At 45.3% G+C, this 18,030-nt stretch overlaps 1 protein-coding gene across 2 annotated transcripts; it reads right to left on the minus strand.

Annotated features, from left to right (window-relative positions):
• Window positions 1-228: 228 nt before the first annotated feature.
• LOC141997576 (olfactory receptor 52E8-like) lies at window positions 229-4,069 on the minus strand. 2 transcript variants are annotated; one of them, XM_074970076.1, is made up of 2 exons: window positions 3,153-4,069; window positions 229-247 (listed from the first exon to the last, which is right to left on the minus strand). In XM_074970076.1, exons 1-2 carry the CDS (start codon window positions 4,067-4,069, stop codon window positions 229-231), a joined length of 936 nt encoding a protein of 311 aa, XP_074826177.1. The 2 variants fall into 2 exon arrangements, with proteins under 2 accessions (XP_074826177.1, XP_074826102.1); XM_074970001.1 differs by lacking the exon at window positions 229-247 and having other exon boundaries at window positions 3,125-4,069.
• Window positions 4,070-18,030: the final 13,961 nt, after the last annotated feature.

Raw genomic sequence — 18,030 nt, forward strand, 5'->3', positions numbered from 1 at the left:
TTCAGTTTGACTCTCTCCCAGTTCCTGATGGAGAAGTACATGGTTTAAGATGGATTCCAGTATCAGCTGACTTGGCCACCTCTCTTTGCAGGGCCCCCGTTGCCCCTCCTGCTTGCAGGTGCCCCCCAAACATACAGGACAAAACCCATTCACAGCCAATTGCTCGACTTAAATGGAGCCATCGTTTCCCTGAAATACCGTTCATGGCCCTCACTTAGCGTGACTACATCAGTAATACAAGTTTATACTTCAGATTCCTACCTTCAGTCATAAAAATGATACATGCATACAAATAGGATGAACACATTCAGTTGATTGTACCTTTTCCAATAGTACATGACAAGAGGCATTTCACAGAAATCATATGCCATTAAGGTCAGATTCATACTCATAAGTATATTTCCATAAAGCATATGGAGTGCAACGTCACACAGCCAATTCCGCTCTGCCTCAGCACAGAGCCCAGGAGTTCTCATCTCCCTTCGGAAGGTCCCTTACTACTGGTGTCCTAAATATAAAGGGAAGGGTAACAACCTTCCTCTATACAGTACTATAAACTCCCTCCTGGCCAGAGGCCCCAAATCCTTTTACCTGTAAAGGGTTAAGAAGCTCAGGTAACCTGTCTGGCACCTGACTCAAAGGACCAATAAGGGGACAAGATACTTTCAAATCTGGGGGGCGGAGCCGGGGGGGGGGAAGGTTTTGGTCTGTCTGTTCTGATTGCTTGCCAGACACAGATCAAGGAAGCAAGCAATCCGACTCCATTAGAATCGCTAAGTACTAGCAAGGGAATACGTTAGCTTATTTTTGTTTTGACTTGTAATTTTCTCTGTGCTGAGAGGAAGGTGTATTCCTGGTTTTCTTTTTGTAACTTTAAAGTTTGGCCTAGAGGGAAATCCTCTGTGTTTTGAATCTGATTGTCCTGTACAATTACCTTCCATCCTGATTTTACAGAGGTGCTTCTTTTACTTTTTCTTTCTTTCCAATTCCTCTCTGCCTCAGCACGGATCCCAGCAGTTCTCAACACAGTCAAATCCTTGCCTCGAGGGCATCCGAGACAGACCAGAGGGCTGAGAAGAACAGACAAAGAGAAAAGAAGCCGTATATAAAATTGGCAACCCCCTTCTCTGCGTGCCAAGCAGCACTGCGTGGGGCCAGCACAGGAACTGCTTGTGTATCTCTGTGAAACAGAGGCTCATTTAGGGGAATGTAAAGCTCTTAATGTATAGCTTTGTCTAACACAGGAGTTATGTGCTTGATATGACCCATCACCGCTTGTGTAATTCCTTCTCAATAAAATGCTGTGTACTGCGGATAATTCTTGTGGACGTATTCACTGGTAGGACAGTCATCCTCTCCACTGGGAGTCATGAAAGACCCATTTCAGGGGTAGTCGCGCCCCCTAGTGTTAATATTTGATAGCAGAGCATGGTTTACTGTCATGTCTACGTGAATAGGTTTTTGAACTGAATGAATGCTGTTTCTGGACTGGCTTCTTGGTAAGAGGTTGCTATCCTGGATCACTGGTGTTGACCAACTAATTTACATATTGTGCTGAATCAGTTCTGACCTATTATTTATGGCTCGGGGTTTGCAAATGCAGACAGTGAGGGGTCATCGTACCGAGGCTGAAGGGGATGCCACGAACCCTCCAGTTATGGTGGAGGGGTGTTTACTGAGATAGGCATGTGAGGATCTTGGCTCTGTTCCCCGGCTGCTAAACGCTGTTCCTGTCCTGTTCAGGGAAGGGTGTTTGAATGACATATTATTAAAATATCAGACTTGTGGCACTCCCACTCCTAAAAAAGGAACAAATGACAAATGCTGCTGTTTGGATTATGTATCAGGCTGTGAATAAATTTGCAGAGGAGCATGAGATCTGGAAAGATGATAAGGAAAATTTGCAACAGGAGCTGCAGAAGCTGAGATTGCAAAATGAGGGGATGCAAAGAGATTTACAAACTTCTCTGATGCAAAATATAGCCAATGCCCAGCTATGGTTGAGTTAACTCAGACTTGTCAGGAATTGGAATGTGATATGAATGCACAAATGCAGGAAAAACAAAAGTATCAATTGGAGGCAAAATGATATAAAGGGGCTGTGTCCGTTTTAACTGAAAAGGCTAAAAAGCCCCCTGAAAAAGAAAATCATAAGAAATGCTGTGAAGTGATTAATAAGCTGTTCTTGAGTTGGGATAAAAGGACTTCCCCCCACCCAACTCCCCAGGAGCTAGGGGAGAGAGGGGTGTGTCCTCCATGTCATTACACAGTCCAAGGTCCTCCCCCATCAGTCCCATGCTAATATCCATTCCCAGACCACCTGCTCCCCATCAGTCCCACACTAATATCCATTCCCAGACACACACCCCCACGTCAACCCCACACAAATATCCATTCCCAGACAGGTCCCACCCCCCATCACCTGCATAGATAATATCGATTCTCAGACCCCTCTCCCCCATCAGCCCCACGCTAATATCCATTCACAGACCACCCACTCCGTCAGCCCCACGCTGATGTCCATTCTAAACCCTCCACCCTGCTATCCCATAGCCTCCACCCCAGGATGCTAGGGTTCCACACCACTAACCACCCCTTCCCCCTGATTTTCAGCTGGAACATCGAGTCGAAAAGGGGATCTGGCAGTGTCCAGTTACAGCAGAGTGTGTGTGGGGGGACACAACCGTGTCATTAACTCACATCAGCCCCTGCTCAACTGGGGCTAAGTCCTACAAGCAGGAAGGATCCTCATCAGGCTTCTGAAACTCCCGTTCCAGCCCTGGCACATAGAGGATGCAGCTGGGGTAGAGAGGGGATGAAGACAATCCAGGGAGTAATAGGGATAGTGGAGGAGAGGAGTGAGTGACAGGGGCAGGACAAACGGGGGAGGAGGTGGGGCAAAGTGTGGGGCCTCAGGTGTCCAGTTACCAGCAATAGGAAATGTGGCAACCCTCTGAGTTGTACATCGATGGATTCCCCAGATTGTCAGGTTGATACAGCACTGTAAGGTAAAGAAAGGATGTAATGTCTCTAGTCAGTGATTCAGGGAAGAGAACACAGCACCATGTCAACCATCAGATCTCCACAGAGCTTGATCTGAGAGCCAGAGCACCAGAAGTAAACTTTATTCAATATGAGTAACGTGCCAGAGCAGCCTGTCCCGGACCTGTTTGGTTCTCACCCCGTAGATGATGGGGTTTAGCATGGAGGGCAGTAGAACGTACATGTTGGCCATGAGAATGTGGAAATACGGGGGCACATTGTGGCCAAACCTGTGTGTGAGGAAGGAGAAGAGAGCTGGGATATAAAACGCTAAAATGACACCGAGGTGGGAGCCACAGGTCCCAAAAGTCTTGAGCCGGGCGTCCTTTGTCGGGAGGCTGAAGATGGCTCTGAGGATCTGGATATAGGACACAGTGATAAAAGACACATCCAGACCAATCACTAAGAATGCCACAGAGAGGCCGTAGTAACTACTGATGCGTATGTCAGCGCAGGCCAGCTTCACCACGGCTATGTTCTCGCAGTACGTGTGGGAGATGATGTTGGTTCTACAATATGGCCACTGCCTTGCCAGGAAAGGAAAGGGCAGTGCAAGAATGCTGCCACGCAGCACCACGGCCAGGCCGATTTTGGCCACAAAGCGGTAGGTCAGAGTGGTGGAATGCCTCAGGGGATGGCAGATGGCCACGTAACGATCCAAAGCCATGGCCACGACGATTCCAGACTCCATCACTATACAGCAGTGAATGAAGTAGAGCTGGGTGAGGCACAAACTAAAATCTATCTCCCTGGAATTGAACCAGAAGATGCTCAGCATTTTGGGCACGGTGGATGCAGACAGGACCAGGTCGGTGATGGCCAGCATGCAGAGGAAATAGTACATGGGCTCATGGAGCCTCGGCTCTGTCTTCACGATAAACAGGATGGTGAAGTTCCCCAAGAGGGTGACGGTGTACATGACACAGAAAGGGATGGAGATCCAGACGTGGGCTGCCTCCAGGCCAGGAATGCCCAGCAGGATGAAGGTGGAGGGGTTGGAGAAGTCGGTTGTGTTGGAATCTGACATGGAGTTGGAGAGAAGATCTCCAACTTTGAGGCAGAACGGTGTCGCCTGCATCTACTGTGAATTGCCTCGACTTGCTGTATGTGTGCAGAGTCTAGGGTGGTGGTCACATGAGAAATGCCTGGATGGAGAGACAATGCCATTATGAGACAATATATGCACAACCGGAGGCTGTTTTCACGGGTGAATCAAATTGATCATTTTTCACACACTGGAAAATGGCATTTTCTTTATTCAAATAAATTAACTCTGAATAACTGACCCTAATAACGCCATTCCGTACTTGATGGTGCTCCATGGGTCAATAATTCCTACATCCCGTGGTGTGGGAAACATTAATAGGCACCAAGAGGAAACATGTGTGTGGATACTGGTTATCCGTCATTGTTTTTTATTTCTTTGAAAGCCAAGCTAGTGAGTCCATGCTGTCGGGACTTCCCCATTCACCTGCTTGCTCAAAATCTCAGAGTGGAAAAAATCTGTACTTTTGCTAAGACATGTGCCAGGCAGAAACATCCCAGCTACAATACGTCAGGGAAAATATCTGGATGTCATTGATAGCAGCTCAATGGAAACACCTCCTCATTCGCAGTGGTGGCCAAACAAAGACAATGATTGGATGCCTAAAGAATGGGATGCAGAATAACCTGCTGTGGACCTGTGCTCGGTTTTGGTCACCTGGTCCCTATAAAAGATATAGAACACAGAAAGGGGGTTTCAAAGGCAGGCTATGAGAATTGGGGAGACTGCCATATGCAGACAGAATGAACAGTGTGGGACTGTTGAGCTTAGAGAAGAGATAAAGAAGGGGGCATATGAGAAAGGAGAGCAAAATGAAGAATGAACTGATTACATTCAAATTGACAAAGAACAGTTCCCCACAAGTAATAACCATAAGTATTTACAAAAAGAAAAGGAGTACTTGTGGCACCTTAGTGACTAACAAATTTATCTGAGCATAAGTTTTCGTGAGCTGTGGCTCACAAAGCTTATGCTCAAATAAATGTGTTAGTCTCTAAGGTGCCACAAGTCCTCCTATTCTTTTTCCGGATCGAGAATAACACAGCTGCTACTCTGAAACCTATAAGTATTTAGTGCTTCAAAAAGGCAAATTCCCCAAAGCTGAGGCAAAGTAACAGCAAAACTGATAGGAAGGAAATATTTAGACAGAAAAATGGGAATGAATATTGAGAGTTCTTTTAGAAAAGATGATTAGATACCTAAAAAATCACAATCCACAGTCAAGAAAGCAGAGAACTTTGGGGAAAAACCCGGTTCAGTGGAAAGTGAAGGCCGCCATTAGCGGGAAAACAGAAATATGCAACAACTGGGGAAAAGGAAAAATATAATATCAGCAATACAATTTGGAACTTATGAAAAATGAGAACAGACACTAAAGACTTCAGGGAAAAATCCATGCTTGGCAGGCTCAGGGTAATAAAAAAGGTGGTTTTTAATTATTTTAAGAAGAAAAGAATTCCTAGAAAAGGTTTATGCCCGTTCCGAGAGGTAGAAATGAAACTTGTTAATAGTTCAGAAGAGTGGGTGTGTTCAAGGGAAATACTTTTGTTCTGCAGTGGGAAAGAAGCAGTATATCACATGAGCCAATGAAAAACATTCCAGTCCATTAGCTGTCAAGGAGGGGGTTAAACAGCATCGACGGTCAAACCTTAGAGTTACGAACGCCAAAGTTAGAAACTGATAGATCAGCCACACATCCGATTCAGAACCAGATGTAGGCAATCAGGCAGTTGCAAAGGGATAGATCAGCCACATGTCTCATTCGGATCCAGAAGTACACAGGCAGGCAGCAGCAGAGCAAAACACCAAAGCAAATTCCTGACCGTTCTCTGTTAACAGTAAACTATTAAAAAAAAGGAAAAGTTTAAAAAATTTTCACAAGGTGAGGAAACAATGGAGAAGCTGGTATGTGATTCATTACAAAAATGTCGAGGAATATAATTAATGTCAATCAACAACATGGATTTTGGTAAAAAGGTTTTGTCAAACAAACCTGATTTCATCCTTTAATGAGAATATTTGTTTAGTTGATCAAGGGTATCTGAGGCATTTCATTTCATGGGAAAACCTTCAGATAAAAAATGAACACTCTACAATATCAGTAAAGCATACTTTAAATGGACTAAACACTGGCTAACTGACAGAGCAAGTCACGGGAGTGTGATACTTACCAGTCTACTATGTGCTGGTTTTTACCACATTTGATTCTATGTTTTCCTTCACATGTAATCTCACTTCCCAACCAGCACGACCTCTTCTCTCCTTTTGATATATTTTGTACCCTGGAATTACTGTATCCCAATGATTATCCTCCTTCCACCAAGTTCATGTGATGCCTATTATATCAATATCTTCCTTTAATATGAGGCACTCTAGTTCACCTATTTTATTATTTAAACTTCTAACATTCTAGAAGTTCTGGCATTCTAGAAGACGTCTTGTCCATGATGAAAACTGGTTATCATTGTTCCAATGCGGATCCCTAGCACTTTCCAGCAGATAAAAGTCAGCTAACAGACCCCCTCCCCCATCAATAGCCAGGGCCCTGAGATATAAGAGGAGGCAGTGACAGTGTCTTTGCATTCACACACGGTGGGCTCCTGAGGACTTTAGTCAGGTCTTACTCCAAGGTCAGTTTTGTCTCAGAGGGGTCTGACTAAACTATGGCCCATGGCTTCAGAATTTCACCTTGTCTTATTCATCTACTAATACCTTTCATCCTGAAGGAACCACCCTGCTGCTTCCTTGGACCAGAGGCCATTAACCAGCTGGGGAGCCACAGCAAAAAGCGATATTTTGTCCTGTGGTACTGGAGGAAATTCATCACCCTTAGCAAGGTCTTTGAGATGTTTCATGGGTGTTCACAGCAGAAAGGACAACAGACTAACACTCCATCCCTCCACACACACATTACATTAGGTTTGTCGAGCTTGTGAGCTCCTCGTCAAGAGATGCAGTACCTGTGAATTTTGAGATGGAAGCGTCTTTCCTGGGAATCCCCCTCAGGTAGACGTTTCCCATACCTTTCTCACCCCAGGATCTGCAGCAACATCAGACAAGAAGAGAAGACACAGGCATCGGCACTGTTTATAATATGGCTCTGTGCAACCCCAGGGGATTTGCTCAGCCTCTAGGGGAGAAGTGGCATCTGAATGTAAACAGGCCAGGGACCAGAGATACTCTTACCGATCTCTCTCTTTCCATGTCTGCACTTCTGTGTAAACAGTAGATAAGGGACCTTTCCAAAGGGAGATGAGAACTCTTGGGCTCTGTGCTGAGTCAGAGAGGAATTGGCTGCTCGGTCTATTTGTGTATACTTAAAAATTATAGTTGATTAGTAAGAAAACGAGGGATAACGTCTATGTCTCCATAGGGTCTGATATCCCATAAATCTGCAGGCACACGGGCCTTATGCTAAGTGATCAGAGATCAGTAATTCTCATCAGTCACTGTCATCATAGTGTGCAGCACCTTTCATTTAAGGATCTTCAGAACTCTTCGGAAAGGAAAGTCACCATGAACACATACCCGATATGCAGATAGGAAAACAGAGGCAAAGGGACACAGGACTTGGCCAAGGTCACTGAGAGAATGACAGACAGAACCAAAGAGTCCTGACTTCCCTGTCATAATCACGGTCTCTCTGTCAGTAATTGAGCGCATGACAAGAGGGAAATGGTCTAGAAGGATTTGTTCATTGGTGGGTGTGACAGACTTCCGTGGGGTGCAACCAACCACTGAGCCCTCTTGTATGTCAATCTGTGCCCCCCTCTCACATTGTGAGGCTGTGGGAAGGCAAAATCAGTTCAGTCCTTTGTTGTTTAAAGGTGTTGACTTGTAGGGGGAGTGAGATCAAGTTATGATGTCTCTTCCACTTGTCATAGCTTTTATCATGTGAAGCCAACCTCATTTTTCCAAGCAAAAGCCCTCAGCACAGTTAGTGGAAAAGTACAGAGACAAGGTGAACTGGTCACATGCCCTTGTATTCTTTGATAATTCATCCTGGCTAGAATGTTCACAGGAACGTCCATCAGATGGGGATCATCTTTGGCCTATTTTGTTTCTTAATGGGCCATAACCTTGAATGGTTCATCCACAATGTGCAGCTTAGACTGGATGTAAATTACCTTGTGGGTGTTACCCAGGAGCAAACACATTTGAAATACTGGTACATAACCTAATGTTCATACCTTCAGGTACAAAAATGATACATGCATACACATAGGGTCATGATATTCAGCAAATCATACTAGTTCCATTGATATATTACATAATATACTTTGTATAAAATGCATCATAATCATATCACCATCTTAAATATGGGGGGTGCCACAATATTACTTTGGGGCACAGAGAGTCACACACACCGTTAATTGACTGAAGGAATGTTAGCCCCTGACTAATGCGGAGGCCGTGTGCCCAAGGACCTCTTTATGTAAGTAAGGGGCTAGAAGCGTGGCCCACTATCCCGCTGGCTATCGGGCAGCAGTGGCCACCCATTCAAATGTCAGAAGAAAGGCCTCGGGAACATCTCCATGCCCCGTCTTCATGAGTCTTAGCGGGAGGACAGGCAGTAAATATCCTGGGTTGAGGTCCTGTAGAGAATTAACCAAAGGCCCTGCTGGCTGGTGGAATGCTGCTCTTTGTTGGACGAGCACCTGCTGCTGAGTAGCCGACTCCCGCATCACGGCCTGTTGATGGGCAGACACCTGTGGCTGTTTGTATTGCTGTTCTTGCTGTGCAGCTTACTGCTACTGGCTTTCTAGGAGCCATTTCAAGACTATCCAAATCCATGGTGGTATGCGCTAATTTCAGGTCATTAGCACGCAAAGGCGATCGGGGGGAGAACCATACCCTCCTCCAATCTGCTGGGTTTAGGCCTCTCCTCAGGCCTGGGCCACTGCCCACATTCACCTCCACGTCTGACAGGGTTGGGGAACACCCCCTCCAGTACGGGGTGAGTGCGCCCCATCTCTCTCAGGATATAGTGGTTGGGGGTATATGTAACCCATGTCTGAGTCTTGCTCACAGGCCCGAATCAATATACTCATCCTTATTAGCTGGGTAATAAGGCCTAATGGTCAAAGTCATTGTACTTACCCTTCATAGCTGGGCAATGCGGCCCAATGGCCGGACTCCATAGATTAAAGTCACTGTGTTTGCCCTTAATACCTGGGTAGCGTGTCCCAATGGCCAGAGGCACTAGATTTGCCCAGGTCAACACGCAGTAAGGCCCCATGGCTACAGTCTATAAATTCACCCCTGTAAGCAGGGCTGTAGGGCCCAGTGGCTACCATCGGTAAATTGGAAGCAGTCACTAGGGAAATGAGGACTAGTGGCCACAGTCAGTAAATTCTCCCCTGTCAGCACAGCTATAAGGACTAGTGACCAAAGTCTATAGATTTGCCCCTCTTAGCAGGGCAGTACGGTTTAGTGGCCAAAGTCAGTAAATTTGCCCCCATTAGAAGGGCGGTAAGGCTTTGTGGTACAGTGGTGTCAGTCAGGAAGGGGGCCACCATGTAAAAAAAACAGGGTTGGCAGCCCGGCTAGGGGAGTCTTAGCCCTCCTTCTCCATTGGACCCCAGCCCAGGACCCTGGTAGTGGCTGGAGCGTATGCCGGCTAGTCAGTGGGTGAGTTCTGGCTGAAACACACTGACTCAAAAGTCCAGTTCTCTTACTAAGCCACTATCTAATCCCCCTGGGCTGCTTCCTGCTGTACTTCCTGCTGCTGTTGTCTGGGCGTCCAGGTTGGGTCTGTGCTCTCCAGTTTGGGCTGTTTCTGGCAACTCTGCCAGGCCTCTGTGATTGCCTTAGCATCTGCCTGGGTTGATGTGTCTCTGATTTCCCCAGTCTCAAGCTTCGCTGGAGCCACTGGCCTATGTCCTTCCACCCTGGCAGTCAGCCTCAAATTAAGCTGAGCTGCTCCCTTTTATCCTCTTGTTTTTGAAGCATGGCCTGTAGAGTTGAGGGGCATGGCTTCTGCTGGTATGGTGCTGAATTATTATGAATTCCTAGAGTTGTTATGAATGAATGCAGTGAGCCTAATGTTGGTATCGCTTGACATGTCTGAATTTGCTAGAGGCTTCTGGGAGCACGTTCTCTTAGCATCAGGCAATTGATGTGGAAATTCACTGGCTGGCTCTATTCTGTGTGTATGTCCTAATACCAACCATTGTCAGGAAATATACCAGCTTGCAAAGCAAAAAAAAAAAAAAAAAATGTAGTAAACATACGTTCAGTGAGCTGGGGAAAGATGAACGCTGTCAAAGAACATCACTCTAGGACCTTGAGTGAATCATTGATGAGAGGGTAAACAAGGAGCACTCTTTTGTCAATACTGTGAAGGGTTTGGTCATAGAGACCATCTTGAGACTGTCACTGGATGTGTTGGGATACCACTGAGAATAACCCCTCTGCCAGAATGGGCACCCTCACCTCTGTCTTCTTGAGCCAGACCCTCCAGGTCTCATCCAGCACACACCCAGAGTTAGGTCCACACCCCGCTGCAGAACACAGGTACCGAGATTCACTCAGCCCTGGGGCTTCTCAGTTCAAAGGGACTTGCCCCAGCACTCAGTATACAGTCTTTCTGGGAGCCTGAACCCCAGATAAATTCATCTCACACCATATAACATTTTATTCAGTGTGAGTTCATATTATGTGCCCTCTTTCTCAAAGTAAAGAGAGATAAAGAGAGGTATGCAAAGGTTACAATTTCTTACACTGGGTTTATTAATAAAAAAAAGTGATTTTATGAAGTATAAAAAGTAGGATTTAAGTGATCAGAACAGATTACATACAGAACAAAGTAAGTCACTAAGGAAAATAAAACAAACATGTAAGGTTAAGCCTAATCCATTAAGAAACTTGTTATATGTAATATCTCATTCTCAAAGATGTTCCAATAAACGTCTTTTATAGATTAGACTCATTCCTAGTCTGGGCCCAATCCTTCCCCCTGCTTCAGTCTTTGTTAGTTCCAGCAGATGTCTTAGGTGGTAAGCAGGGGTTTTCTCATGACTGGCAGTCTTCTTTGTCCTGATCCCCACCTTGATATAGATTTGGTCAAAGGCAGGAATCCTTTCTCTCAGTTTGACCCCCCTCCCCAGCCCATCTCCTCATGGGAAAGTAGATGTTTTAAGATGGTTCCAGGACCAGGTGGCCTGATCACATGTCTCTGAGAGATCCATGTCTCTATACTGTGTGGGCTGGCCCACACATCCACAGGAAGGCTACATGAAAACAGAGCCATTCACAGCCTCTGGTTTCTTGCTTAAGAGTCATCGAGTTTCTGAAGTGTCCTTAATGGCCCTTGCTTTTCATAATTGCATAAGTTATTCAAGTGTATACCTTATATTTCTAACTTCAGACATAGAAATGATACATGCATACAAATAGGATGAACACATTCAGCAGTTTATAAGCTTTATAATGATACCTTTCAAGGGGTAATTAGCATAAAGTGTATTCCAGTTGTGTCATATTCATATTCATAAACATATGTTCATAAAGCATATGGAATGTACCTAACAGATCCCTCCTCTCCAACCCCCTTCCAAAATATTAATTAGGAGAAAATTAGTAATGAAACGCCCATAGGGCATGTTTCTGGGACATGTGACAGAGTAGGAAAGCTTCTGCTTCATGGGATCCTTGGAGGACTTTAAACCAGAGGGTGTCTATGCAGCCAAGGCCTTGCCTCGGAGGATCTTCAATACACCTGGTGGGGGAGAAGAGAAGTGAAGAGAAGAGGTCTTCATTTAGAATCGGTAATTATAACCACTTTGTTTGCCAATCAGGATAGTGTATAAGGCCAACATACTTACTGGGGGTTTATGCTTGGGGAATTGAGGCTCACTAAGGAGACATGCATTATATAACCTTAAACGGCTTGTGTAATTCTTTCTCAGATAAGCTCCTGAGCACCAGGTAAATTGAATCCGAATTCTCACTTGTACTGATAAATATTCTGCCCATTATCAACAGCTTCCTCAGCCCACAATGTAGGGTTAATCCTTCCTCATCCAGTGTGGGGCGAGTGTGCCGGGTCACATCATCACCCACAAAATAGGTGACCCACTGAAAATGTCCCTCTTACTTTTCTTCATCAGCAAGTATCAACTGTGCTTTCTGTTTGTCAGACGTCAGCCTCACAGACATTACTGGATCAACGGACTTTTTGCCATGGTATCTGGGGGGCCATTCATCCCATCAGTCATCATCATCATATTCATGGCAAATCCCAAAGGAATGTAGCCGCCTTGCAAACCGAGCGCTGCCCGGATCGTTCTCTGGGAAGGTGATTAAGGGGGTCTGTCAGGATTCCCTCCCCACTCTGAACTCTGGGGTATAGATGTGGGGACCTGCATGAAAGACCCCCTAAGCTTATTTCTGCCCGCTTAGGTTAAAACGTCCCCAAGGCACAAATCCTTCCCTTGTCTTTGGACAGTATTGCTGCCACCACCACCAAGTAATTGAGACAAAAAAATCCAGGAAAAAGGGGCACTTGGAGTCCCTCTTTCCCCAAAATATTCCCCCAAACCCCTTCACCCCCTTTTCTGGGGGGGCTTGAGAATACTATACTAACCCAATGGCTACAAAGTTAGCATAGGGAAAATTAGCATAGGGAAAATTCACAAGCTAAAACAAAAGATAATCTAACGCATTTCCTTGCCTTTACTTACAGTTTCTGTAACTGAAAAGTATCGTTTGTAGCCTATAGGACTAACCTTCTTGCTTGCATATCTATATCTATATCTTTTCTTAGAGTGTAAGTATTTGATGTATTGTAATAGGTGCATAGATTTATATTAAAAAAAGTTTGGCTGTAATGCAAGAGACCTACAGGCCATATCCTGTATGTTAATCTAAGGCAAAGTTAGCATATCGATATTAAGACCTTTCACCCAGAAAAGTAAAGTTGACCTATATCTTCTTACCGAAATAAATAAGTCTCCACGCATATGCCTATGACCTTTTATCTAGACCAATAGACAATAGAGAATGACATGTTTGTTTGTTTTTTTTCCAATCTTGTAGACACAGACTTAACAGGTACACCACTAGGAAACTTGTGTGCGTTGTGACAGGGCAAGGGCTGTATTAAAGTAGTGAGGAACAAGTATGTTAGCCCCAGGCTAAACAAATCCCTGGTACCGTGGTAACCAAATGGCAGTTGCTCCAGGTGAATCAAGACACCTGGGGCCAATTAAGATCCTTCTAGAAAGCAATGGAGATAGCTAGGTTGATTGGGACACCTGAAGCCGATCAAGGGCTGGATGGAACGAGTTGAAAGCCTCCCAGTTAGTCAGTGAGGCGCAAGTGTCAGGAGCTGTAGGAGGAAGCCGTGCTGTTGGATGAACTAAGTAGTACAAATCCATATGAGGTACAAGGAAGGAGGCCCTGATGTAATGGCGAAAGAGATATTGAGTGGGGGCTGCTGTAGGGAAGTGTAGGGAAGAATTCTACACGTTCTATTTCCAAAAAGTCAGCTACCATAGCTGATACTATTAGGGTCCCTGGGCTGGAACCCGGAGTAAAGGGCGGGCCTGGACTCCCCCTCCCTTCCCTGATTAATCAGTGAGACTGGAAGACAATAGAAACTGTGCAAGGGAGGGTTGCTTCTCCTCATCTCCCTTGCTGGCTTATGATGAAAATGGCTCAGTAGGCTGTGAGGCTTGCCTCTAGAGAGAGAAGGGCTACGTGGAGGGTCACAGTGAGCCTCTGAGGCTCACGAAATCCACCAGGTAACGTGGTACCCACAGAGACAAGGACAGAGCTTTGTCACAGGGTACATACCTGTCCTCAATATGCACAAACATACTAGCCTATGGAGTAAGCATACTCTAACATTTTGTGGGTGAAGAATGAAATTTGGGCATAGGAGGAAGGATTTCCGTCACTTTGTTCTATAAAAGAGGTGACCCACCTCGATAGAGTAGTCCATTTCTATTCTTACTTATTCTATTTCTAATCTATCTATCAACGATGACTGCTATGATTAGTAGGGTATATTTGGTCTTCTTAAACTTTCTAAATTTCAAGGGAACTAGGCAAAGCTTGGTTTCCCTAAGTTTTTATTCTTAGTTTATTCGGTTTTGATTTTAAGTTTAAGTTAGACAAGTAAACCCTAATTTAGTCTTGATAGCTCTTAGCATTAGATTCTTTAAGCACTGCATCCCTCACTCAAGAATTGAGAATCCTGAACCGCAAGGCTGTTCCTGTGTCTCTTACCACCAGCTTAGCAAGGATGGATGTGAGTATATTGACCAAAGCTTTGTTGCATATAATACTATATTATCAGATGTATCTTTTGAATCGCAGTAATGCAATTGTAACTTTGTCACTCTGGGTATTTTACCATTTACTTACTATTATTGATTTTAATAAAAAGTTGTGAAGGCTATATCTGTCTCAGCGTGAGCTTCCTGTCATACCCCCGAGGGTCCTTTGTAAATTCTGTGAAGCCTGATTTGGGACAGGAACTTTTATCTTCTGATCAAACAGATTGGTGAGCCTATAATGCATACTAATTAATATTAATAATTAGTTATTATTAATATCATTAATTAATTTAAAAAATAAAATAAAGTAAAATTGATAAATTAACTTAATATTATCAGTACACCCTAAATCAGGCTACACATTTCAGGTATCATTTCAGAAGATGGTTTACCTGCGTGGTCTCTCTCTCTCTCCAGAGAGGGAACCTCTGGCCAGGAGGGATTTTGTGTTACTAGCTACATAAAGGGTTGTTACCCTTCCCTTTATATTTATGGCAGCGTCTGGCTGTATATTTGTGCAGTGGCAGCCTTTCCTGCCACCGAAACTTTTCTTGCCCACTTGATCACTGGCCATGTAGAGGACGTCCTTGGTATGCCCAATTCAGAATTTGCTGGTCTTTCACTCTAATAATTTGTCGGCAGTTCGAAAACTGCCAAAACCTACACAGGGCCGATGGGGACAGTTGCTGGCTTCAAATATCTTCAATCCTGATCTTGTGCTGCCCCTTCGTATGGAGCAACTACTAGGGGACCATGAGCATTGAAGGTATCAGCCTGGAGTTCCTCAGCCTTCCTCATCTCCCACCCACATTCCCACCTCCTGAGGTCCCCTCCAACCCTAATGTTCTATGATTCTATGATAGTAATGGGCAGGGAATTAGTTTTACCTGGATTAATACAAAGACTAAGGCACACTGCTTTTGGCCTAGCCGGATGAGCTCTCAGATGCAGCAATTCACAGTGCAATTGCCACTAAATTTCGGGAATAGTGCCTTCAGCATTTATAACTGGCACCTAAAGTGGGATGCACATTAGAAGTGGAAGAGAGAAGGAGGCGTGTGAGTGGGTGGAGTTACAAAGGAAAGGGAGCGATGGAGGAAAATGCACAGAGAGAGAGAGAGAGAGTTGAAATGAAATCAACTAGAACAGGGATTTCCTGTCTCTTCCATTCTGTGGAACACTTTCCAATGGAGAGACAAACCCTCTCTTTGACCCCAAGCCAACACTGCCTGGTTCAGGAAACATTTCCTTCGGGGAGCCTGGCTGGATCAGTCCAGGAATGAGAACACTCAGGGAAACACTGAGGGCAGAGGAGCCACATTTGGGTGAGGAGAACATCTTGTGGACACCTCCCTGCCCAGCCCCATGCCCCTTCCACTCACAGTCCCCTAGCATCCCTGTAGCAGCTCAAGGTTTGCTGTCACAACCCTGCTCAAGCTCCAGCTGCTGGAAGCCCAACGGGTGACTTTGTTTGGGTTCCACATGCTGGATCCCTGAGTGTTTTTATGATTTCCTGATTATGAGCCATGTTGAGGCCCTGTCTCTGGCTCTGGGTTTCCAGGCCCACTCTCAGGGTGCAGCTTCCCTTCTAGTACCTCCCTCTGGGAGTGGAGATCTGTGCGCCAAACACCAAGGCCCTGAGACCAGTTTTGGCCCATCTCCAATAAACTCTCCAGTTGCTTCAGCACACCATTCCCAGAGCTCCCCCTTGGGTGCACTCTGTTTCCAGTTTCTCTCTTTTGGGCCACAGGGTCATGACAGCAAACAGATGCAGGCCTTGTAAAAGGGGTTTCTAAAACAATTCCTCTATTTTGGACAGCACAAGAGATACCAGATGTAGATAAAGACAACGCAACACCTGAATGCAATTCCCTGCCTCAGTGTCCCCACCACCCTGGAGCATTCTTTGGGATTTGGTCACAGCCTTCTAGGATGCACAAGGTCAATCTCCATCAAGTCATGGCTTCACCTGCAGCTGGACTCTGTCTCTCTGCTGCAGCCATAGCCCTGGAACAAAAGAGTCCCCTCTGCCACCCTTGTGTCTCTCCCCGCCCCAGCTTCTTCTGACTCATCCAGGCTCTGTATTTTTGAAGGGCTGGACCAGCCCATCTTCTCTCTGTTCCCTCTTCTGTGGAGGTTCCATTCCTTCCATGCCCACCCCTCCACAGAGAAGCGGAAGAAAACTGGTTGTATTTGGAATGCAGTTACTCCTTTGTTCTGTTCAGGCAATTCTCATTATGTGCTGAGCATCTTTAATGACCAACCTCTTTGTTCACAAGTGCCTCCACCCCAGCTTCCTGCCCCTTAGCACAAGCAGTGTGAGCAAAGAGTACAGGAAAAGCCAAAAGATATAAGGATACAGATGATTCATCTAATCAAACATGAGTTATTAGTTATGACACCGCATTAGAAAGGTCTATGCAACTGCAGGCCAATAGACCCAAATCGATATTCCATATGAGGAGAGATTAAAATGACTGGGACTTTTCGGTTTTGAAAAGAGACGACTAAGGGGGGACATGAGAGTGTAAATAAAACCATGAATGGTTTGGAAAAGTTCAGTCAGGAAGTGTTATTTACTCCTTCAAATAACACAAGAACTAGGGGTCAGCCAAATGAATTAATAGGCAACAGATTTAAAGCAAACAAAGGAAGTATTTCTTCACCGTTGACCTGTGGAACTCTTTTCCAGGAGATGTTGTGAAGGTCAAAACTATAACAGGGTTCCAATAAGAACTAGAGAAGTGAATGAAAGGTAGGTCCATCAATAGTTATTAGCCAGGAAGCCAACGCCATGTTCTGTGTGCCCCTGGCCTCTGTTTGCCAGAAGCTGAGACAGTACAATAGGGGACGGATCACTCAGAATTTTCCAGTTCTGTTCATTCCCTCTGAAGCACCTGGTATTGTGCACTGTTGTGAGGTAGGATACAGGGCTAGATAGACCATTCATCTTACCCAGTATGGCCAATCTGATGTTATATGGACCCCAGGTGTATCTGCCCCCTTGCCTTAGCCCACTGTACCCCACTCCCCTCCCAGACCCCACTCCCCTCCCAGAAGGCCTGATGGAGTCTCTCTCTCTCTCTGTAGAGTTAGTAAGAAAGTAAGAAGATACATGAAATGTTTAAACCTAACCAGTGTCCTTAAGTGACCAGCCAAAAGATGTCAGAACATCTTCGTATGAGACCTGAGTGAGTGGATTATTAATTTAATTGTATTACTTGTATATAGGAATGTGATACAGTATTCCTGTCAGCTAATTGCTAAGTTATCTGTTAAAAACATAAGATTTCAAGAGCCTAACTAGCCCCTGGAAGTGCACATGCATCAAGGTTGATGGGAGGTGGTAATGATCCAGTGAGTGATAGGCGGAGGGGAGGAGAGGAGTGAGCAACAGGGGCGGGACCTTGGTGAAAGAAGTGGGCAGCACCACAGGGGTCCTGTTACTTAAAATTAGAAAGGAGGAAACTCCATGACTTAATGAGTTCTATGTAGACCGATGCCCCAGTTTGTCCCACTGAAACAGCACAGTAAGGCCAGGAAAGGATTAATGTCACTTTGACTGTGCAGTCAGTGATTCCGGGAAGAGGGCCCAGCACCATGTCAGCAGCCAGCTCTGCTCGGAGCTTAGTGAGAGAGCCAGAGCACCAGGAGAAAAAT

This window comes from Natator depressus, chromosome 1 (genome assembly GCF_965152275.1).
Source record: "Natator depressus isolate rNatDep1 chromosome 1, rNatDep2.hap1, whole genome shotgun sequence".
Taxonomy (NCBI): Eukaryota; Metazoa; Chordata; order Testudines; family Cheloniidae; genus Natator; species Natator depressus.

Coding starts and splice junctions, on each gene's coding strand:
- LOC141997576 (XM_074970001.1), bottom strand. CDS start 4,069: ATGTCAGATTCCAACACAACCGACTTCTCCAACCCCTCCACCTTCATC.